Source organism: Orcinus orca, chromosome 16, assembly GCF_937001465.1.
Source record: "Orcinus orca chromosome 16, mOrcOrc1.1, whole genome shotgun sequence".
Lineage (NCBI taxonomy): Eukaryota > Metazoa > Chordata > Mammalia > Artiodactyla > Delphinidae > Orcinus > Orcinus orca.
The window spans coordinates 50,878,185-50,900,243 of record NC_064574.1 but is presented as its reverse complement, the minus strand read 5'-3'; the positions used below and the strand labels follow the sequence as shown (position 1 = coordinate 50,900,243).

The window sequence follows — 22,059 nt, the reverse complement described above, 5'->3', positions numbered from 1 at the left end:
GGCCGTGGCCCCAAAGGAGCCCTGAAGGGCAGGATGGGGCCCACTGCTGGTGGGGGCTGGTCTCACAGCCACAAGACCTCGCGCCCGAGGCCAGCCATTCCCCCACTCTCTTCCTGGGAGGACATTGTTGGGGAAAACAAACACAAAGTGGCCGGGGCCCTGCCAAGCATTCCTAGAAGAGGCTAGGGGGAGGGGCAGTGGCCAGACAGCAGCTGACCCTGAGGTCACGGGAGAAGCCAAGGCTGGGCCAGGCCCCTGGGAGCTTGAACAAGGACCCCACCCAGGCAGTTAGGAAATGGGGAGGAGGGGGGGAGTGGTCAGCATGCCGGGGGTAGATGGGCAGGCCCATTTGGAGACGTGTGGTTCCTGCTTAACTCCCACATGGCCATCTGCTGGGAGGGAAGACCCTAGGAGCCCCCTGAGGGGCCCCTACCCACAGGCAGGGCAGCTGGCTGAGCATCAGCTCCTCACAGGCTGCTCCAAGGGAGACCCCCCCCCCAGTATTGCCTGCAGCCCCAGCTCTGCTCCACCCAGCCCTGCAGGGGGATGGGAAGATGGGGGGGTTGGGAAGATGGGGGTATGGGCCCCTGTTGTCCCTTAGAGCTGCACCCCGGGCCACCTTGCACCCTGAAGATGCGTCAGGGCAGATGCAGCCCCCAGCCTGTCCCCTGTGCCATCTGCACCCTGGGCCCCAGTGCTGATGCTGGCAGCCCGGCAGGAGGGGGTTAATGGAGCTGGGGCCAGCAGGCTGGGCTGGCCAGTGACAAGGGTGCTGGCTGTCCCAGAGGCAGTGGGGAAATCCAGAGGGCAGGAGCAGCCGGCCCCAACAGACGCGCCCCACTCCCTGCCCGCCTGCGGACTGCTCTGCACGAGGGATGGCCCTGAGGAGAGGTGAGGCCCCCACGTGCCCCAGCCACTCACTTCAGGGTGGGGGCGGCGACCGTGTGCCCCCAAGCTCACTGGGGTAGGGGCTGCCCCCAGGGAGGGCTCAGCTTTAGGTGGGCTGGGGCTCTGGGAGCCCATGGGGGAAATGTGGCCACTCAGGGTGGTGGGGTGCCTGGCCCTGGAGAATCGCTGTTGCCTCCTGCTCCCTCCTCTCCTACCCGAGGGCCCAGGCTGGCAGCGCAGGGGAGGAAGGGCACCCACACTGCTACCCCAGGGGCCCTGCCTTAGACCCTCCACTGGGCCAGGGCATGCTGCCTTCCCAGCTGCTCGGAGGCCAGTCCATTGCCACTCTGTCCCCTCTCGGAGCCTAGCCCAATCCAGCTGGCATGTCCACCCTGGGACCCGGAACTCTCAGAGACCAGAGAGAGGCCTGATGTGGTGGGCAGCCCAGTGCCCAGTGGAACTTATGGGGATTGTTGCTGTGAAGCCTGGCATCCTTTGTCCTGTGCCACTACCCAACCTCCGGTGGGTCAGTGGCCTGGGGTCCCCATCTGCCCTTGAGGCCTGCACCCTCTTCCTCTCCCCACACCAGCACTGGGCCAAGTCCCTGGGTGCATGCCGGACACACTATGGAGGTGAGTACCCCCCAGTCAGGGGTCTAGCTGGGGCAGCGGGCATCCAGCTCACCGTCCAGACAATCAGGGCAGCAAGTGCATACCCACCCGAGCCTGCTCCAGAACGTTCTCTCACACTTTCCTCCAGGCCTGCCTGGCAGCCTAGCCTGGCTTGAGTGTCCACCTTGGGGACGCAGATGAACACACGGCCTAGTGGCCAGGTCCCCAGCCTTCAGTTTTCTCTGGAACAGGCACTGCCACCCCGTTGGTCCTGTGGGGTGGAAAGGGCAGTTGGTTTTGAACCAGAGAACATCCCAGTCGTCCTGCCTGGTCTCCGCTTCCCATTTAAGTGGGGGACCCAGATCTCAGCCCATACCTTCTCTGGTCCGGTCAGCAGTGCCTTCTCTAAATAGTTGTGTGCTGTGGTCCAGGTGTGTGGCTGAGGCCTGGAAGGTTCCATGTCTTGCTTGCCCTGGGCTTACATCCTGGGCTGCCTCAGTGCTGCCTCCCCAAGCCCCTCTCCCCACAGGAGGCCCGGCCCTGGTGGTGCTGCTAGTCTCCTGGGCAGTGCTGGGCTCCCACAGCCTGGAGGAAGTGGAGTCCGCGGCACCAGCAGACCCTGAGGGCCCCCAGTGCCCAGCCGTCTGCTCCTGCGGCCACGACGACTACACAGATGAGCTCAGCGTCTTCTGCAGCTCTCGGAACCTCACGCGGCTGCCCAGCGGCATCCCAGACGGCACCAGGGCCCTGTGGCTGGATGGAAACAACTTCTCCTTCATTCCCGCGGCCACCTTCCGGAACCTCTCCAGCCTGGGCTTCCTCAACCTGCAGGGCAGCGGGCTGGCCAGCCTGGAGCCGCAGGCGCTGCTGGGCCTGCAGAACCTGTACCACCTGCACCTGGAGCGGAACCAGCTGCGCAGCCTGGCAGCCCGCACCTTCCTGCACACGCCGGGCCTGGCCTCGCTCGGCCTCAACAACAACCTGCTCAGCCGGGTAGACGAGGACCTCTTCAGGGGCCTTGCCCACCTCTGGGACCTCAACCTGGGCTGGAACAGCCTGGCCGTGCTGCCCGACACTGCATTCCAGGACCTGGCCAGCCTACGCGAGCTGGTGCTGGCGGGCAACAAGCTGGCCTACTTGCAGCCCGCGCTCTTCTGCGGCCTCAGTGAGCTCCGCGAGCTGGACCTGAGCAGGAATGCCCTGCGGAGCGTCAAACCCAATGTCTTCGTCAAGTTGCCCAAGCTCCAGAAGCTCTACCTGGACCACAACCTCATCACCGCTGTGGCCCCAGGTGCCTTCCTGGGCATGAAGGCGCTGCGCTGGCTGGACCTGTCACACAACCGCGTGGGTGGCCTCCTGGAGGACACCTTCCCGGGGCTGCTGGGCCTGCACGTTCTGCGCCTCTCACACAATGCCATCGCCGGCCTACGGCCCCGGACCTTCAAGGACCTTCACTTCCTGGAGGAGCTGCAGCTTGGCTACAACCGTATCCGGCAGCTGCCGGAAGAGGCCTTCGAGGGCCTGGACCAGCTGGAGGTGCTGGCGCTCAACAACAACCAGCTACAGGAGCTCAAGGCAGGCGTCTTCCTGGGCCTCTACAACCTGGCCGTCATGAACCTCTCTGGCAACTGTCTGAGGAACCTTCCAGAGCAGGCATTCCAGGGCCTGGGCAAGCTGCACAGCCTGCACCTGGAGGGCAGCTGCCTGGGCTGCCTCGGCCCACACACCTTCACCGGCCTCTCGGGGCTGCGCCGGCTCTTCCTCAAGGACAACGGCATTGCGGCCATCGATGAGCAGAGCCTGGGGGGGCTGGCCGAGCTGCTAGAGCTGGACCTCACCTCCAACCAGCTCACGCACCTGCCTGGCCAGCTCTTCCAGGGCCTCAGCCACCTGGAGTACCTCCTCCTGTCCCGCAACCGGCTGTCTGCGCTATCGGTGGATGCCCTGGGGCCCCTGCAGCGCATCTTCTGGCTGGATGTGTCGCACAACCGCCTGGAGGCGCTGCCTGAGACTGTGCTCGCGCCACTGGGGCGGCTGCGCTACCTCAGCCTCCGGAACAACTCGCTGCGGACCTTTGTGCCGCAGCCCCCCGGCCTGGAGCGCCTGTGGCTCGAGGGCAACCCCTGGGACTGCGGCTGCCCCCTCAAGGCCCTGAGGGCCTTCACCCTGCAGCACCCGGGCGTCGTGCCCCGCTTCGTCCAGGCCATGGCAGAGGGAGATGACGGCCACCAGCCGCCCGCATACGCCTACAACAACATCACCTGCGCCAGTCCCCCCAGCATCTCGGGCCTTGACCTGCGCGACATCGGCGAGGCCCACTTTGCCCACTGCTGACCCGAGGCTGCCCTGCGGTCTGGACGGGCCCTTGCCACCCCAGGGGACATGGACCTGGGACCTGTGGGCCCCAGCCTGGTCCCTGAGGGCCTGACCGGGAGGGTCGGGGACACAGCCTCCCCAACTATCAATTAAAAGCAACCCAATAAATGTGGCCACGTATGAGGTTGTGCGGGGAGCTCAGGGAGGGAGGAGTGCTGGCTGGGCCGCAGGCCCCTCTATGCCATGCCTGCCCCACCTCTGGCTGCCTTGGTCCCACATGCCCAACCACAACCCCTCCTGTCCTGTGCCCAGACAATTCTCGTCCACTAGTCCCCAGGCCCCATCCCCACCTGAGGAGCGGGGGGCACTTACTCAGGTCCTCCAGGAACCTCGGCATCTCAGCCCCCTCGCTGGGCAGCGTCCTTGGAGGTGGCCTGGTCCTGGGAAGCCGGGGCCCAGCTGCTCCTGCTGGGGCCAGCCTGGGGCCAGAGGGGGTGCAGACCCTCACTCTCCAGGTCCCTGTGCTCCTGGCCAAACCCCTCAACAGTTCTGCCCCTGCTCCCCCCACCCCCACAAGAAACATCCATCCTTGGTACACTCCTCGCCTCCCCATCTGCCCCCAAGAAGTGATATCTGAGGGCTGCTTCCCCAGGCCCCCTGCCACCCGTGCCCCAGGGACCGTTCCACATTCTCTACTGAGCACCCCACCTCTCCCATTGGGAAGAACAGCACACCATGCCACCATCCTGCTTTCCAGAACCTCCCCCTCCTGGCCTTCCTTGAAGCCGTGCAGGGAAAACTCCTGGGACTCTGTTTCACACTCACCTTTCTGCTCTTCAGCTCAACCCTTCAGGCCCGCAGCACGGAGGGCGGGGCGGGCACTTAGCTCTCACTGGGCCAAGCATGGCCACTCACACATCGCAAGTTACCTGACAAACTCTCCCCAAACGTATCTTCACCAGAGTCTCCAGGAGCCTGTCGATGACAGGGCTGTTGGCCCAGTTCCTGGGACTTAGGGAGTGGACACTGTCTGCCACAGGACGTGGTGACACTAAGCCAGAGAGGCGGGACCAGAGCAGAATGATCTAGAAAGGTCAGACCTGTAACCACGGCGGTGGGACGGGTTTATTTTGGGCTCCTCTGAATTACAAGTTTGACACCTTCCTGGGTGCTGCTGCCTATTTCACCAGGATTATAGGCCCAGCGCGCTCCCAGACACACAAGCTTTGTGAACAACGTGGAGACTTGGCTGTCGGGAGCAGCCCGTCTATCTGGGGCATGTGAGTACTGAGCTGCACCACCAGGGAGGTCAGGCCACGGCATCGCGACCTCACGCTATCCCCGGGCCCTGCCACAGGCCGACCAGGCGGAACCACTGACTGTCAGTGGCTCTGATGCTGAGATGCTGCTGAAGCACCAGAAACGTCCAGGGCAGGCCCACGGGGAGAGGAGCACATGGTGACGGCAACCCAGGGCCACGGGTTTCAGGAACTGTGCCACCGCCTCTGTTCCAGGCTGTGAGCATGAGCCCCACAGCACACAGAGGAGACACTCAAACTGCCTTGGTCAGGAGAGTCCAACAGGCACCTCATTCAGAATCTTCTGGGCTATGCGAGAGAGCGCAGGAAACGCGGGGCTCTCGGGGAACCCCCGGATGAAGTCTCGGCCCTCCTCCAGGCTCCGCGTGAGCTCGGGGTCCAGGGGCACAGAGCCTGGGAGAGAGAAAGGAAGGGGGCAGAGAAGGGGCCAGGTGGTGAGAGCAAAGCCCGGGGCCGGGAGGCCACGTCCACACTCCCCACGGCCCAGGAGCCCACTGGCAGTGCCGCTTTAACCGAGAGCAGACACCTCTTGCTGAGGTGCCTGGCAGGAATGTACTCTTGGCCTCAGTCTCCACTGGAACGGCCAGCAACCCACCCAGCAGGCCCGGCCCCACCACCTCTCAGGCTCCGGCCACTGTAAGAAAGCACAGGGTGAGTGCTGGGGACATGGTCCCGTGCCACTGGCGTCCCTGATACAGGCTCGCAGAGCCTCGGCCGCCCCTCTGCACCTCCGTGGTCTCAGCAGGTGTCTTAGCCGCAGACACCTGCTCAAAGCCTGGGGGGCTGCCTCTCTCCAGTTGGTGGGAACCAATTTGTTAGAGATGAGCTGACACTCGCAGCTCAGGGAGGACAGGACTTTCCACCCTCCTCTCCTCTTCCCTGGGTGCAGGAGGCGTAGAGGGGTAAGGCCACCTAGAGCAGGGGCCCCGGGGCAGCCCTGGCTCGCTTACCCAGGAAGGGGACTCCAGCGTGTCTGGCCAGCTCTTCGCCGCCTCCCCTGGAGAAGACGTTGGTGCACTCCTAGAACACAGAGGTGCGGGGTCCACCTCCAGGCCTCTCACCACCCTCAAAGGGGATAGGCCGACCACCCACACCCCCGACTTCCTGCGACTTCCTACAACTCACCGCGCAGTGTGGGCAGACGAAGCCGCTCATGTTCTCCACGACCCCGATCACCCGCAACCCCACCTTCTTACAGAAGGTCAGCTCCCGCCTCACATCCCCCACGGACACTGCCTGGAGACCAGGAAAGAGACGGGACCAGCTGATGGGCATCCCGAAAACTCAGCCAAGATGAGCGGAAAGAGTAGGGCAAAGCGCCTGCCCCAGGGTGAGGGTGCTCCCGTAGTACCTGGGGCGTGGTGACCACGAGGGCCCCCAGGGGGCTGTAGGGGCGCAGGGTGTCCACCACGGCCATGTGCTCATCAGAGGTCCCTGGGGGCGTGTCCACAACCAGGTAGTCCAGCTGCCCCCAGGCCACATCGGACACAAACTGCTTTATCAGTGCTGTGGAGACCCAGGGTGGCCCGGGGTCGGGGAGAGAGCAGGCGAGGCAGGGTCTCACAAAGGGGTCACACGAAGCCCGCTGCCTCCTCCCAGCCCTGGGGCAGGGTGGTGTCTGTGGGTTCCGGTACAACCGGGCACCCCGAGAGCTGCGTGTGCCATTCCTCACCAGGGGCAGGATGAGTACAGCAAGGTGGGGAGACCCTTCCCCACCCCACCCCACCCCTAGGACTTCTGATCGGGCCTTAGCTGAGGATGGCTAGTGCGGATCCTCCTGGGGTAGGCATCTGTGCCTGAGAGAGGTGGCCTGTGGTGGAATGCCACACCGGTGTGTCCTGGAAGCAGCCCCCACCCTGAGCTTGCTCTCACACCCGGCAGCCTCGCTCTGCCCACCAGAGGGAGTTTAATGCCATCTGCTTGTTCAAAGGCACCAGAGCCCCACCAGGCACCCCACACTGGGTGGTCTGAGCCCCAGGGGATGGACCAGGTGGCTGAAGGCTTCACAGCCGAGTCTCATGCTCTTGCCCCCCAGGCCCGCTGTCCGAATACTTGCGGGCTGACTGCTTAGGTGCACAGCGGGAGAGTCTTGGAAATGAAAAGGCCAGCACTACTGTCTTTCGAAATTTACCCGAGGCTGGTGCTGTGGGGGGAGGGCTGTGTGGAGGAGAGCCAGCAGCCCTGGGGCTTCTGCACCAAGAGGGCAGCTGGGGAGGCCAGCAGGCTGACAGTGCTGTCTCCTGTCCGGTCATTACCGTTCTTCTTGGGGCCTCTCCACACCACTGCCTCATCCGGCTTCTCTAGCAGGAAGCCCACAGACATGAGGGAGATGCTCTGCTCCTGGTCCACGAAGACAGGCACCCAGCCACTGTCGCACTGATGCACAGCCTTGCCCTGCACCTGGAGCATGCGGGGGATGCTGGGGCCACACAGGTCCACGTCGAGGATACCCACCTGCAAGGAGGCGGGACGTCCACGCGGCATGCAGGGAACCGGCCAAGGCCCACAAGGGGCAGGGGTGGCGGCTCAGGAGATGGGAGGCACTCACCTTCTTGCCCGCGTGGCGCAGGGCCAGGGCCAGCTCCGTGGAGATGGTGCTTTTCCCAACACCCCCCTTTCCCGAAAGAACGAGGATGATGTACCGGACGCCGGCCAGGTTTCCAGGCTCTAGTCAGAAGGACAACAGGGGAGGAGGGCAGGGCTCTCCTTCATACCAGCTGCCCTCCATGTTCATTCACTGCGGGATCACCAGATATTCCTACATCCCAGATCCTGAGACCAGGGCAGTCCTGAGACCTGCTCCATCACCCCGGCGTGAGCAAACACGCCCCTGTGAAAGGGCTTCCAGCAGGCCCCAGACCCAACCTACCAGTTCCTCAAAAATGGCTGCTCCCACTCTGTCTGGAGTGGGGCTGCTGGGGCAGGAAATGCCTCAAACTGCTCCTCTTTCCAGCATGCACACCTGTGAGCTCATGTGCACCTGTGAGCTCATGCGCACAAGGCCAATTCAAGCCAAAGACTCCCAGCTGATTCCAAGGGAAATGGGTGGAGACTAACGTAAATAGGGTGCTCGTTACAGTCAGGAGGTACACCTGTGCCAGGGCAGCACTCACGGCTCTGAGGTCTGACTGTAGGTGCCCAACCCCCTCCCCTGGGGTCAGAAGAGGCACTCAAGGCAGCCCTGGCCTCCAGTTCTCAGGAGGGAGGCCACAGGTCTGGGGAAGCAACCACAATCGTGTGGGTGCGGATGTCAGGTCACCTGGATGGCTGAAGATCGTGCCTTCAGAAACCCTGGTTACGCAAGGGTGGCCAAGGCGTCAGTGCCATGCCCCAGGCAGGCCCGGGTCCAACCACTCTGGGAAGCCCTGTTGGTCGCTCTGCCCCAGCTGCTCTTCCTTTCAATGAGCCTGAAATGCCACCCTGTAAATACTCACCATTCCAATCCCTGCCTCCCCACAGCGGCTGCCATCTGCATACAAACAACCCTCAAACCCCCGGCAAAATGCCCACCTTCTTGCCCCAGCACCCTCAGGACCTCACCATCGAGACTCCTGCCTGGCCTGCAGCAAGCTGCTCACTCACTCCACCACCCTCACTGCATACCCAGGTCCCCAGGAGGGGCTCAACGAAAGGTGAGTAAACACTGACCCCCCTCCTGACCCATCTCTCATGGGTAGGTTCAAAGGCCCCCGCCACCAAAGCCTCCCTAGAAACTCAGAGTGCTCCTGGCCTGGCTTTCCAGCAGGTCCTTGTCACAAGTGCGTTCTAGCGCCTGTCCTGGGTCTCCGTCTGGTACTGGGGGCCGAGAGATCTCGTAAGGTGACAAGGAAAGGGCACCCCCCCCAACCACCCAGATCATTGCCTACAAATACCTTGAACACCATGCCTCAGGCCACCTCTGCATCAACTTAAAAGGCTATTACTTAAATTGCTTTAATATCAAAAACTACTTGGGAATCAATTTCACCTTTCTTTGGTGTGGGGAGGGGTGCTCTGGTAGAAACTAGGGAAAGAACAAGCCAGATGTGGGTCCTGATTCCTACTCGCCCTTTGTGCGGGTGCTGCACTGCCAGGCCCCTAATAGTGAACACTTGCTCTCCTCACTGGTGGGACTGGGGAACTTTATCTGCTTGAGCATCACACAGGACACTGCTGCTCCCAAGTCACCGCTGCTCCCAAGTCACTGCTGCTCCCAAGTCACTTCTCACACAACAATCCTTAGGAGCCAACCAGAAAAATCTTCCACTTATAAATATACTGAAAAAGTTTATAAACAGATCATCAACGATAATCCGAGTGCCTATTAGATGTGAGAGGCAAAGGAAAGCAGTATCTCCCCATGGAGAGAAGTAAAGGGCCCTCTGTATGGATAAAAAGCCCAGTCAAACCTTAAGTCTGGTTCAACCAAACCATGACTATTTGATACGCTGGACAAATATGGAAGTTTTTATATGTAAAAAATCCTTCCAGAAAAATAAGAGGGACACCAGGAGTTGCCTCTGGGCACAGGGAGGTTTACTGCAAAGCCCGTTAGGCTTTTGTACTTTCCTACTTTCCATGTGTACTTCCCCCTTAGTTAAAAGAGAAACCTTCATCCATCAATCTAGAAGCTATTCCTCTCACCTTGTAGCAAGTCTGCCCTTATCATAACAAACTTTTTCAGGTTTTTTTCTCCAGTATTACGTTTATAATCCGATGGATGAATGCAGCGTTGTAAGAGCTTTGTGCTCATGGTACCAGACCTGAGATCTTTTGGAAGATAACGTGGTTAAGCTGTGAGAATCCTATTGTGCCCAATGTACGTATTCCATCCCACGCAACTTCCCTTTAAATTATATATATATATATACACACACACACACATATACACACATATATATATCAAGACTTAAAAGACAAAATAATACTTCTACAAACAACTGCGAGTATGTGACGTTCCAATTTCTCCTTTTTAGAGTTCCTTATTCAAACAAGACTTCTTTCTAAGCGCCGTAATGACGCACGCGAGCACCTCTGAGACATTTACACTGTAAATAAGACGGTATGCTAAAACCCGGAGCCCTGACCAGCAGCTGCGGGCCGGCCCCTTCCCTCTTCCCTCGGTGCCCGCGGACCGAGAACGCCCCGCAGGCCAGCGCACTCACCTCCTGCCGCTTCCATCCCACCCGGGTGGTCGTACGACTTCCAGCCACTTCCTCCTCGCACAGTCCGCCTCCCTGCCTGAGTGAAGTGCCTTCGGACCAATGGGCAGCGCGACCCCACCACGACTCCTCTTGATAGGCCCACTCGCGCTACCCTCAGCCAATCAGATCGCACGAGGGGTTCACGAAAGTTCCGGCGCAGACGACGTACAGGACCTGGACCCACTTCCGTGTCAACGCCCCAGCGTGAGGCCGCTTCTTTTCCTCGCCCCGCGTCCAATGGGCGTGCGGGCCTTGTCTCCGACCGCTTGAGATGTGGCCAATGGGGACGTCGGGTCAGGATTGACAGATCCAGTAGCCTCTCAACAAGAGGCGTGTGCCACGAGGACCGCCCCTCCGCCGTAGCCCCGAGCCGCGCACGCTGCGGGGCCAATGCGGCGCAGGGGGCGGGCCGCGAGGGCGGGGATTGTTTACGTCTAGCTCCGGAGCGGAAAGTAGGGCACAGCAGGCCGGGTTGAGCGCAGCGGCGCAGGGCGGCTGCAGGTGAGCGGCGGGCCGCGTCCGCGCCTCCCTGGGTCTCCCGGGCCCGGCCGCCCCGCCCGGCTCGACCCCGCCGCGCCCGCCGACCTTTCGGAGCTGCGGGCGGCGGGGCCGGCGCGCCTTTGTTCCTGCGGCGGCATCGGCAGCGGCAGGGCCGGGCGAGGCTGCCGAGGCGCTGCGCCGCAGACCGGGCGGGGCGGCGGGCGGGAGGAACCCCGCAACCCCACCGATCCTGAGACAGTGAGATGCCTGATGGGGAAGCAACCCCTACTGCAGCGGGGTCAGTCTCGGGGTCGTGCATTGCGCGTGCACGGCCTGGCGCTTACTGTTGCTGCGGCGGTGGCGGGCGAGGATTAGGCCGGGCCCACTCTGGCCAATTTCAGTAACCAACCCTGGTCTGCGGACGGGCTCCTATCCCTCAAAAGCTCTGTCTGCGCTAATTCACTGCCGCCCCTCGGGGTCGTGGCAGGGCCATTCTGGGGATTTCAAACCAGGGCAGAGCCGGGAAGTAGACGATCACAGAGGGCGACTTATTACTGTAAGTCGGGCATGGAAGTTGAGAGCCAAAGAGGGGAGGGGAAAGCGTTGTGGGCAAAGGGCTGGAAAGAGCTACCAGCCGGAACAGGGCCGGCTTTGTAGAATATTGTACTTTATTCTAAGAACAGTGGCAAGCCCTGAGGAGTTAACTCGTTAATTTAAAATTTTAAGATTTGTATTTCAAAAAAAGCTCGGTTGTAGTGAGTGAAGTGGGAGGAGCCAGAGCGAAGACGAGTTGTGTGCGGGTGGGGCAGGCAAGGTGGCAGCAGGGGTGGAGAGGGATTCAGGACATGTTTTGGAGACGGTGTGGGGCGCGGAGGGCTGTGAGGCCGTGGTGGGAGGGAGGAAAGAAGTGTTGGGGATGACTGCTGTGTGTCTGGCATTAGGAACTCGGAGGCTAGAGATGCCGTTTGTCAAAATGGAGAATGGAGGAGGAGCAGGCAAGGTTTGAGATGCTTGAGGGATGTGCAGGAGGGACACTTGCAATCCTGAGGCCGAGCTCGGAGAGGGGCTGAGCTAGGCATTTGAGAGTCATGGATGTCAGGATGGCATTCCATGCTCTCCACCTGGGTTTCATCAAGGTACTCGGACACTGGAGTGAGGTATGAGCTTGTGAAGAGAGTTCCGGACCCTGGGTGGGCTGGCACAGTCTGGGGGCCAAGTGCAGGGGGTGCTGGGGGACCTACTGGTGTGTCATATGTCTTTCTTTGCTCAGACCTTGTGCTTTCTTCCAGATCCTGCCCACCATGGCCAGGCGCCCACGGAGCAGCAGAGCGTGGCATTTTGTCCTGAGTGCAGCTCGCCGAGATGCGGATGCCCGGGCCGTGGCTCTGGCAGGGTCCACCAACTGGGGCTACGACTCTGATGGGCAGGTAGGTTCCAGTGGGTGAGCATGGTGGGCATGGCTGGACTAAATATTGCCTGAACTGAGACTGAAAGAGAAAGATGCCTCTGAGGGCAGAAAACAGGGCCAGGCTTGTCGGACCGTCCCCTGCGTGCACTCTGCTTCTGCTCCCCTAGGCTCTTCACACGGTTAAGGACACACGTGGCCCTGGGTAGCAGGACCTCAAGGCATATACTACGTTCCTCTGTAGACTTTTTTCTTTGAAGAGGGTGTCAGTGGGTACTTTGGTCAGTTCATTTAACGAAAACTTCTCCATTCCATTTATCCAACCGCTTTTCAAGGGTAGCTGTTGTTACCTCTGTGTGCAACCTTCTGGACGTTTTCTCTGCCTGTTGAAGTCTGTACTCAACGTTTGTGTATATGCATCTAAAAAAAGAATTTTGATCTTTAAAGACCAACATTCCTGAGCCTTCCTGTGCTCAGGACCCTGAGCTCTGCAAGGCCCAGGAATACAGAGGCCGTGAGGAGGGCGGCTCAGCTGTCTGTCTGCAGTGGAGGTTCCTGATGGACCTGAGGGGTTTGCAACCAGAGCCTCACCACGCTGACTCCCGCCACAGGGGTGGGGTGGTGGGGCTCTGTGGCCTCTGTGCCTGCCGTGGGGGGCATGTGGGGAGGGCTTCACAAGTCAGTTTCCTGAACCTCTCAGACCAGAGCTGGGCTTTGGCTTTGCCCTGAGTCACCTCTGTTGTTTTCAGGGTGATCTTCGGGTGACTTGGTTCTGCTCTGTCACAGCCACCCTGCCTGGGTGCCCTGGCTCAGCCAGGTGTCTGGGTGGGGACAGGTGCCTAACCTCCCCAGCCCTCAGTGAGGGCAGCTGAGTCCCGTGGAAGCACCAGGGCTTGGGGCAGAATTGGAGGCGACATCCTGGGTCCCCTTCCTGGGGCCTCCCTTAGCTCCTTGCCTGGGCCAGCGAGAGGCCTCGGCCTGCATTCCTGTCCCGCCTCCAGCTTCCACTGACCACGTGGCCTGGAGCAGTCTTTTCTCCTGTCTGTCTCTGTCTCTCTGGCTTATCGCTGTGGGATGTGGGAGGCGTCCAGGGGCTGGGGGTGCAGTGTCTGATACACACCTGTGGCTCATCCGGTCACCTAATGGGCCCGGGGTACTTGTGTGCACGTGTGGATGGAGAGAGCGTGTCACCCCAGCACCTTTGAAGGCCGAACACACATGTCCTTGTCTCCGCTGCTCTAAGCTCTCCTTACAGCTTGTGGTGGGGCCGGGTCTGCCCTCTGCACAGGGGGTTGTGTGCTGGGTGCCAAGCAGTATGACCCCCGGGGCCAGCAGTGCTCAGGTCTGTGCCCCTGGCTCCTGACTCAGTGGGAAGGGATTGTCTCCTCTGGCAGCAGTGGGCCTGCCTTGGCTTGTGGGGGATCGCTCTTCCCCGTGAGCGGGGTGCTTTGGGCCTGCTGCCACTGTCCTTGCTGGCGTCTGTCTCCAACTGGGGCTCGGCCTCCTCGCTCCCTGAGCTGTCTCTGCCATCGGTTCCCAGAGCTCCTGTGTGGCACTTGGGGCTGAGTGTAATAACAAAGGAACTCAGTTCCGGTGGGAGGAGGCAGGTGAGCAGGACCCAGGAGAGCGTCAGGGAAGCCTACGAGAAAGGAAGAGAAGGAAGAGGACGCAGCATGAGAGGCTGAAAGAGCCTCTTTGAAATGGTATCCAAAAGCCATCCACGGGCAAACAGACCCCCACTCCTGCCCCATGGGGACAGGGGTGGACAGGGCAGAGGAGGAGGCTGGGCAAGGAGGGGGTCTTATATTCTCTTACGAGAGTTAAGTCTGTGGGCTTTGTTCTCAGGGCAGCAGGATTCTCAGGGCAGCAGGATTCCCAGGTCTGAACAGGTCACCCAGACCACTGTGCAGAGGGCATTTCTGCGGGGCCCAGAGCAGCACCCAGAGGCCAAGAGAGTGAGGGTGGAGGCCAGAGCCCCACCAGGACCCCAGGCGAAGCTGGGAGGGCTCAGAGAGCAGGCATGCAGAGGCTGCCTGCACCCCTGGGGCCTAAGACTCCAGGCCCTCACTGGTCGGCCAGATGTCAGAGCCTGGGTGGGTGTCTTGAGGGGCCCACGTGGCTCCAGAACAGGAACAACAAGGTGTACAGAGGCACCCTCACTGGCCTCCAGGAGGGTCTGTGGGTCAGCTGGTCCCCGGAACCAGACCAGCTCAGCCTTAGCGTCTGGCCCCTGGGCCAAGATCAGGCCCTCAAGGCTTGGAGTCCATTCGGTGAGGACTGAGAGCCACACGCAGAGGGCCAAGGCCCAACTGAATGTTTTCCTGCCACAGCCTGAGACCATGGGGCTTGCTCGTCAGGGTCCTGTGATGGGGGTTGAGAGCACACCCTTGCACGGACAAGGGGACCACGGCCATCGGCCCCCCTGGAGCCCAGCTGCTGCCACGGGGAGACCAGGTGCCTTCATTAGGTCAGCAACGGACTTTGCTGTCACGCTCCCATTTATCACAATCTAGATGTTCTCTGGACAACGACGATGGCTAAGCATGCAGCCCTGTCTTGGGGCTTATTAGTGGCTAGGCCTCCGGGGCCCTCCACTCCACTCCCAGGAAGCCACCGGCGTGGTAGGCCTTTGGCAAGGAGGCCCCCTTGCAGCTCCTGAGCCAGAAAAGATGTCCAGGGTCACTGTGGCTGGCTGGCTGAGCCCTTGAGACCTGAGGAGGCCCTTTGAGGCCAAAGCCCCAGATCCCTTCCTTGGGGCGTGTGGCCGTTCACCCGTGGGCCTGGGGTGGGTGGCAGGGCAGGTGGGGGAAGGGGTCGGTTGGGCCGGCAGAGGGCAGGAGGCAGGAACAGCTGGCCCTTTCCCCTCAGCACAGCGACTCAGATTCCGACCCCGAGTATGCATCTCTGCCGTCATCCATCCCCAGCGCCGTGCCTGTGACTGGGGAGTCCTTCTGCGACTGTGACAGTCAGAGTGAGGCCTTCTGCGGCAGTCTGCACGCCGCCCACCGGGGCAGGGACTGCCGCTGCGGGGAGGAGGACGAGTGTGAGTGTGGGGGCCTGCGGCGGGTGGGCGGACCTCTGGGCTGGGGGGGAGCCTGGCGAGCCTGGGCCTCTTCTCTCACAGATTTTGACTGGGTCTGGGATGACCTGAATAAGTCCTCGGCCACCCTGCTGAGCTGTGACAACCGGAAGGTCAACTTCCACATGGAATACAGCTGTGGCACAGCGGCCATCCGGGGTACAAAGGAGCTGGGGGAGGGCCAGCACTTCTGGGAGATCAAGATGACCTCGCCCGTCTATGGCACTGACATGGTAAGTGGCCGGCAGGGTTGGGGGAAGGGTGCCGGGCACCTTGGTCCCCAGCCCCCTCTGCCAGTTCTGCCGTTTCCAGATGGTGGGCATCGGGACATCGGACGTGGACCTGGACAAGTACCACCACACGTTCTGCAGCCTGCTCGGCCGGGACGAGGACAGCTGGGGCCTCTCCTACACGGGTGCGTGGGGCCCCCAGGGTGGGCAGGGCTGGGGGGCCCCAAGGCTGCAGGGCTCACCCCGACCCTGCTGCCCCCAGGCCTCCTCCACCACAAGGGCGACAAGACGAGCTTCTCCTCCCGGTTCGGCCAGGGCTCCATCATTGGCGTGCACCTGGACACCTGGCATGGGACGCTGACCTTTTTTAAGAACAGGAAGTGCATAGGTGAGGAGGTGACTCTGACACATGCCCGCAGAGCGTGGCTGCCACTGAGCTCCTGGTGAGGTTGAGGGCCCTGAAAGGCCATCCTTGCAAGGCCATCCTTGCATCCCTGAGGTCTCAGGGTCCCCAGAACCGGGCAAGGCCGGGGGGTAGGTGGAAATCCCAGCATCCTTCGTCCCCTTAGGAGAGCCTGAGCTTAGGGTTCAGGCTGTGCCACCTCCCCACCCCCAGGAGTGGCAGCCACCAAGCTGCAGAACAAGAGGTTCTACCCAATGGTGTGCTCCACGGCGGCCAAGAGCAGCATGAAGGTGATCCGCTCCTGTGCCAGCATCACCTCCCTGCAATACCTGTGCTGCTACCGCCTGCGCCAGCTGCGGCCTGACTCTGGGGACACGCTCGAGGGCCTGCCCCTGCCGCCCGGCCTCAAGCAGGTGCTGCACCACAAGCTGGGCTGGGTCCTGAGCATGAGCTGCGGCCACCGCAAGCCCCCCACACCCTCGCCCGTGGCCAATCCCAGCAGCCCTGAGACCCGGCGCTGCCAGAGGAAGCGCTGCCGAAGGACCTAGCTTGTTTCCCAGTGAAAACTGCCTTCTACAGCTGGGATGGCGTTTTCTCTGTTTCTCCCTTTGGACCACCCCCAGGGCAACAGGACAGGGAGGACTGAACCAAGGTTTGTCTCGGCTGCCCCCCTGCCACCCGAGGCTGGGAGAGGCCTTGCTACAGGGGCTCCGGGGCCATTATCCCTGTGATCCGGAGACCCGGACTTCCTAGCCTGTCTGCTTCCTGTGCCGGGTGTGGGAGCAGCCACTTTCCTTCTCAGAGTCTCTGGGGAGCTGCTGCCCCAGCATGTCTGGACTCAGGCTGCAGGCCTGGGAGGCTGGTCTGCTGCCTGTGAGGAGGACGGCTTCGTGAGAGGTCGGCTCTTCCTGCTGTCGCCGCCGGCCTTGGGTTTTTCTTAACTTGCTTTGCATGTTGTCAGCTGCTGTTCCTCTCGTCTGAGGCTGAAAACGACCGTAATAAACTTAGAGTTTATGTCTGATGCTTACATACCCATGGAATGAAAGGAGTCGGACTGAGGCCTGGGGCTCACAGGTGTCCACAGCTTTTCTCCTGTTGTGGGGGGGCGGGTCACAACACCCTTGAGGAGTCACGGCCTGGTTCTCTTTTCTCTCTCAAGACCTTGTCTTAATACTTCTCCTTTCTGAAGGGGCCTGCCTCCCCCGCCCCCGCAGCCTCCAGGTGACCGGCATTTGCCCTGTGGGGCCCTGAGGCTGCCCAGCCCTTCCTGCCTGTCGTAGCTGGCTAGCAGCCCCTCTGCCAGTGTGTACAGGGCCCAGGGCATATGAGCCCTGCGCACATCTTCTCCAGACTTTCCAGCTGGCTTGGCATCTCCTGGAGAGAAAGAATTTCCTCTTCTGCCCATCCCAGTTACACAAGAACTTTCTCTGCTGCCCCTCCTGCGCCCCCATCTTGGGGTCAGACCTGCCTGAGAGCCCCGATGCAGGTCATACTGGGTGTCTTGCTCCCGCACACCACCGCTCGTGGTTTCTAGTCTGTTCCCTGGGCGGGCTGCATTCAGTCCTGCCGGTAGGTGGGAGAAGGGCCCGTCAGGTACCACAGGCGTGGTCAGGAGCCCAGGTCCAGCGGGAGGTCGGGGATGGTGGTCATCAGGAAGAGGCAGATGCAGCAGGAGAGGTCAGGTCCCAACCTATGGGGCCGCACACCCTTGCCCATCCTCACAGGGAGGTCAGCCAGGAGGGCTAGGCACCCCTGCTCCATGCCACAGGCCACGCACACCTAGGGCGGGCATGGGGATGGGCGGGGCAGGCCTCGGGGGACCTGGCCTCCATATCTGGGAGTCTGGTTGGGGGGCGGGGGGCCCACCTGTTGCAGAAGGCAGGGGGAAGGGAAGGCAGCAACAACAGCATTGGCCACAGCCGGGCTGACGCAGTTGAACTGCCTGATCTGCTGCCAGCAGGCCCCCCGCAGGCCAGTGCCATCTCTTGCCACTCTTCTCAGCTGCTGCCCAGCACGCGGTGGTGCAGAAGGAAAAGGCCCCAGACTCCCGGGACTGCCTGGGAAGGGGAGGATGCAGGGAAGTGCCTAGATTCTTCATCACCTCTACTGAGCGCCCCGCCCCCAGCTCAACAAAACCCACAGCCCCCTCTGCTCTAGAGGCCAGAGAGGCGCCACCCTGCCCAGCACTGCCACCCCGCCCGGCACTCCCATCCCTCCCGCTGCAGCCCCCAGCAGGGTGAGGGTCACACACTTGAAGGGACGCTGGGTGAGGGCCTTGGTGAAGGCACACACATGCTGACTCAGCTCCTACCAGGAGGCCACCAACAGCACATCCACGTTTGCCCAGAGCTGCAGAAGCACCAGGGCCTGAGAAGGAGATGAGCCTGTGGGTGTGGGTCAGAGAGTTCCCATGGGTGACACCCAGCTGAGACCAACCCCACATGCCCCCCCCCCGCCCCGTGCCAAACCAGCCCCTGCTGGGTCTCGGAGAGCAGCCCAAGGGCCAGAGCCCATGCCAACCATCTGGCCCAACCCAACTGTCCTCACCTCCTCCACCTCGGGCCAGCCAACTGCCACCTAGGCATGAGTCACCACTAGACGCTCTGGCTGCCATGCCTCCTGGGTACTGGACTGGTAAGACCTATGCAGAGGTAACCATCCCTCTGGCTCCCTACCCTCCATGAGTTCTCCTCCTGCCCCCCAGAGCCCGCCCAAGAGAGAGGGTTAGCTGTGACACCAGCCCCCAGGGCCACCCCTGCCTTTCGCCCGAACTCTCCCATTCCAGGCAGGCTGGCTAAGGGTGTTAGGGTGACCAGTACCACAGGTAAACATCAGCCCAATGACAGCCAGGTGGAGGCAGGCAGGGCTCTCAGGACTGATCCAGGGCACAGAACAGGTTGGGCCACATGTCTGCAAACCAAGAAGGTTTACCATACCTGTTCCTCGGGGGCTGCGGCAGGCGGGGCCCACCGGCCACCACCAGTTTGCAGGAAGCAGGGGAGTGAGCCCAAGAACAATCCCGCGGTGCTGGGAGGAAACAGGGGTGGACTCCTCCGCCCAACCAGTTCTCTTTAGAAATCTAGCTCTGTGCCTTCCACATGATCAAGAAGATCTATGAAAGAACCCGGGCACACCCCAGGCTCCTAGAAGAGTTGGACTCAACCCTCCTCCCCATTCCTGGTCCACCTCTGCACCCCAGCCTGGCATTTGCTTGACATACACAGGTGCTTGATAAACGGAGAACCTTGAACTCTGGGACCTGGCAGAGGGTCTAACCTAATGACGCTCTGGTGCAAACATCAGCTGAGCAATCCCTATTTCTCCCGCCAGGCGGCAGCTGAGCGGTTGGGTGTCACAAGGTGGACTGCACAGCCAGCCTGCAGCCCTAGTCCCCAGGCCCCCTCTCAGCAGTTTACCACCTGACTTCCAACTCAGTTCTCAAGAGAACCCTCCTTATCCTGGCTTCTACCCTCAAGAAGCAGCCGTGGCTCCCACCTGCTCCCAGGCCAAGAGACCGGCTGGCTTCCGCCATCTCACCCACAACATCCAAAATAGGGAACCCAGCCCCTCACGATCTGTGGTCAGGGATTACTCCTTCCTCCCTCCCTCCCGCACCTGGGTCAGCTGGACAACGCCCTGCAGAAACTCCTCAGGCTCCAGCAGCAGCAGCCGGTCCTGCTCATCCGCAGCCCACACCTCAGGAGGCACCTGTGGGAACATACACGGCGCTGTTGCCCACCCGTGGCCTCGTGCACCCCGGGCCATGGCCTGGGCACCCCAGGAGTCCTGAGGCTTGCGCAGGTTCTTCCCGGACTGCTCTACAGAAACCCAGCGTCCCACCTTCTACTGAGACTAAAAGCAGCGCAGGTCTGCCAGGCAGCAACACCTGTGGCCACAGCCTGGATGGGATGGAGCATCAATCAGCAGCAGCTGCGTTCAGGCTCTGGCTCCCAGCCCGCAACTTACCAAAAGTGGTCTGTGCATCACTCACTCAGCGTTCCCCGTTCTCCGTTTACTGGTATGTAAAACGTGCACAATTGCTGCAGCTGCCTCTCAAAAGAGCTTTGTCACATAAAACACCCAACCCAGGGCTGCATTCCGTAAACCCAGGACACTCACACTGAGGGAGCAAGGGTCTGGCTTCACTCTGCTCCACCCGAGGCTCCATGCAGGGCGTTCGGGCTCCACGCGGCACTCACAGCTCAGGGCGTCCAGAGCCTCCATCAGGATGTCGGCACCGGCATCTTCCAGAATGGCTGGATGGGGCAGAGGGGCAGTCAGCTGTCACTCCTTCTTTCCCCCACGACAGGACACTACTTGGGTGGGGACAGCAGCCCCACAGCCTGCACAGCGTGTTACCAACAACTGATTCCCGTCCGGCTCCCAGAGCGCAGATAAACAAGCTCCTCAAGGCCGAGCTCCCCACCCCGGGCCGCTGCCCGCGCCCGCCCGCACCTGGGTCCATGAGCACCGCCAGGCGCCGCACGGCTTGCTCGGGCCGCAGCCTCCGCAGCACCTCGGCCGCCGCCCTGTGCTCTTCCGCCGGGTCTCGGACCCTGGCGGCGGCCTCCTCGCCCGCGGGGCCCTCGATGTCCGAGTCCGATATCTCCCAGGTCGGGGGCTGCAGCTATCCCCGGCCCCGGCGCGAGCCCCCAGCCCTCCCAGACCCAGCCCTCCCAGACCCAGCCCTCGCCACGGCCCGCCCGGCCTCTTCTCCCCTTCCGGCAGCGCCCGGACGCCTTTGCGGGGGACACCCGCCGCTTCCGGCGTCGGGCTCGCCCCGCGGCGCGCGGTGGCATCTTCCGGCCGGAGCGCGGAGGCTGCCCGGCCATGGCGCGGAAGAAGGTGGGGCCGCGGCTGATCGCCGAGCTGGCCCGCCGCGTGCGGGCCCTGCGCGAGCAGCGGGAGCGGCCGCGCGATTCGGAGCGCTACGCCCTGGACTACGAGACGCTGACGCGGCCGCACTCGGGCCGCAAGCTGCCCGCGCGAGCCTGGGCCGATGTGCGCCGCGAGAGCCGCCTCCTGCAGTTGCTTGGCGGCCTCCCGCTCTTCGGCCTGGGCCGCCTTGTCACGCGCAAGTCCTGGCTGTGGCAGCACGACGAGCCGTGCTACTGGCGCCTCACGCGGGTCCGGCCCGACTACACGGCGCAGGTGCGTGCACGGTGCCCACCCCTCAGCTCCCGGCACCGCGGGGCACCACTGTCTCCCCTGCGCGCGACTTTGTGGGACGGGATATCCTGTCGCCCGATCCCTGGGCAAGCGAGCTTTCTGAGCTGATCTCCTCCCCACTTGCTTTGCAGAACTTGGACCATGGGAAGGCCTGGGGCGTCCTGACCTTCAAAGGTAAGGCGTCCAAACCCGGTGGGGAGGCTGCCGGCAACAGATTGTTCCGTCAACGTGTGTGCAAGAAGCCTCGTTCTTCTTTCCCCAGGAAAGACGGAGAGTGAGGCTCGGGAGATAGAACAGGTCATGTACCACGACTGGCGGCTGGTGCCCAAGCACGAGGAGGAAGCCTTCACCGCTTTCACGCCGGCGCCGGAGGACACTCTGCGCACTGTGCCCTACCCGCCGCTCCTCCGCGCAATGATTCTAGCAGAGCGACAGAGAAATGGAGACACCAGCACGGGGGAGCCCATGCTCAATCTGAAGAGGATACGCATTGATCCCTGGGACTATCCTGAGAACCAGGAGTCGAAGAGAAAGACCAAGGGCACTGCAGTCTAAAATGCCAGAGCGGGCAGGCTGCCGCAAGGGTGCAAGGCAGTGGCCACCATTTTCGGTTACACCTGAATCAGCCCCCTGGGAGCTTGGATCCTACCTCCCCGTGACTTGTTGAGGTTCTACATTTTCTTGGAAAAGGGTGGGGTCAGACCTTGCACCTTGTGTCTTTCCTCTGTCCCCGCTGCCCCAACACGCAGATCTGACTGAGGGGGCCTCTTAGGAGGTGGCTGCTGGGGGAAAGCCGCAGGTTTGGAGCCCCGCTGCTGGCTCCTGTCACTTCCACGCTGGCTTCCCTCCCTATGACCTGTTGCCTCTGCCGGGACCCAGGTAGAAACTGAACGCGAATAAAGGCACATGAAGCAGCCCTGGGTTGTGACTTTTTTGAGTTTGGGGTACCAAAGCGGGCTGTTGGCAGGGCTGTGGG

The 22,059-nt window shown here is 61.9% G+C and overlaps 5 protein-coding genes across 10 annotated transcripts; 3 read left to right on the top strand and 2 right to left on the bottom strand.

Moving 5' to 3' along the window:
* The first annotated feature begins 750 nt into the window (after positions 1-750).
* IGFALS (insulin like growth factor binding protein acid labile subunit) lies at positions 751-3,995 on the top strand. Its single transcript, XM_004270325.4, has 2 exons — positions 751-891; positions 2,029-3,995. The coding sequence occupies exons 1-2, from the start codon at positions 876-878 to the stop codon at positions 3,831-3,833; spliced, it is 1,821 nt and encodes a 606-aa protein (XP_004270373.1). The 5' UTR covers positions 751-875; the 3' UTR covers positions 3,834-3,995.
* A 917-nt stretch (positions 3,996-4,912) lies between these two features.
* NUBP2 (NUBP iron-sulfur cluster assembly factor 2, cytosolic) lies at positions 4,913-11,116 on the bottom strand. 4 transcript variants are annotated; one of them, XM_033429175.2, is made up of 8 exons: positions 10,279-11,116; positions 9,758-9,883; positions 7,683-7,801; positions 7,390-7,588; positions 6,486-6,640; positions 6,260-6,370; positions 6,085-6,154; positions 4,913-5,527 (listed from the first exon to the last, which is right to left on the bottom strand). In XM_033429175.2, the coding sequence occupies exons 1-8, from the start codon at positions 11,114-11,116 to the stop codon at positions 5,382-5,384; spliced, it is 1,764 nt and encodes a 587-aa protein (XP_033285066.2). In that variant the 3' UTR covers positions 4,913-5,381. The 4 variants fall into 4 exon arrangements, with proteins under 4 accessions (XP_033285066.2, XP_033285067.2, XP_004270376.2 ...); XM_033429176.2 differs by having other exon boundaries at positions 7,390-7,534; XM_004270328.4 differs by lacking the exon at positions 9,758-9,883.
* A 976-nt stretch (positions 11,117-12,092) lies between these two features.
* Positions 12,093-16,935, top strand: SPSB3 (splA/ryanodine receptor domain and SOCS box containing 3). 3 transcript variants are annotated; one of them, XM_004270326.4, is made up of 6 exons: positions 12,093-12,224; positions 15,071-15,245; positions 15,327-15,514; positions 15,594-15,696; positions 15,774-15,899; positions 16,128-16,935. In XM_004270326.4, exons 1-6 carry the CDS (start codon positions 12,099-12,101, stop codon positions 16,460-16,462), a joined length of 1,053 nt encoding a protein of 350 aa, XP_004270374.1. In that variant the 5' UTR covers positions 12,093-12,098; the 3' UTR covers positions 16,463-16,935. The 3 variants fall into 3 exon arrangements, with proteins under 3 accessions (XP_004270374.1, XP_012388723.2, XP_033285071.2); XM_012533269.3 differs by having other exon boundaries at positions 15,071-15,514; XM_033429180.2 differs by having other exon boundaries at positions 15,071-15,514; positions 16,081-16,390.
* A 587-nt stretch (positions 16,936-17,522) lies between these two features.
* Positions 17,523-20,675, bottom strand: EME2 (essential meiotic structure-specific endonuclease subunit 2). Its single transcript, XM_049699398.1, has 6 exons — positions 20,274-20,675; positions 20,034-20,170; positions 19,530-19,622; positions 18,462-18,555; positions 17,857-18,281; positions 17,523-17,693 (listed from the first exon to the last, which is right to left on the bottom strand). The coding sequence occupies exons 1-6, from the start codon at positions 20,377-20,379 to the stop codon at positions 17,523-17,525; spliced, it is 1,026 nt and encodes a 341-aa protein (XP_049555355.1). The 5' UTR covers positions 20,380-20,675.
* On the top strand, positions 20,675-21,999 carry MRPS34 (mitochondrial ribosomal protein S34). Its single transcript, XM_004270329.4, has 3 exons — positions 20,675-21,065; positions 21,215-21,257; positions 21,346-21,999. The coding sequence occupies exons 1-3, from the start codon at positions 20,745-20,747 to the stop codon at positions 21,636-21,638; spliced, it is 657 nt and encodes a 218-aa protein (XP_004270377.1). The 5' UTR covers positions 20,675-20,744; the 3' UTR covers positions 21,639-21,999.
* The last annotated feature ends 60 nt before the right edge of the window (positions 22,000-22,059 follow it).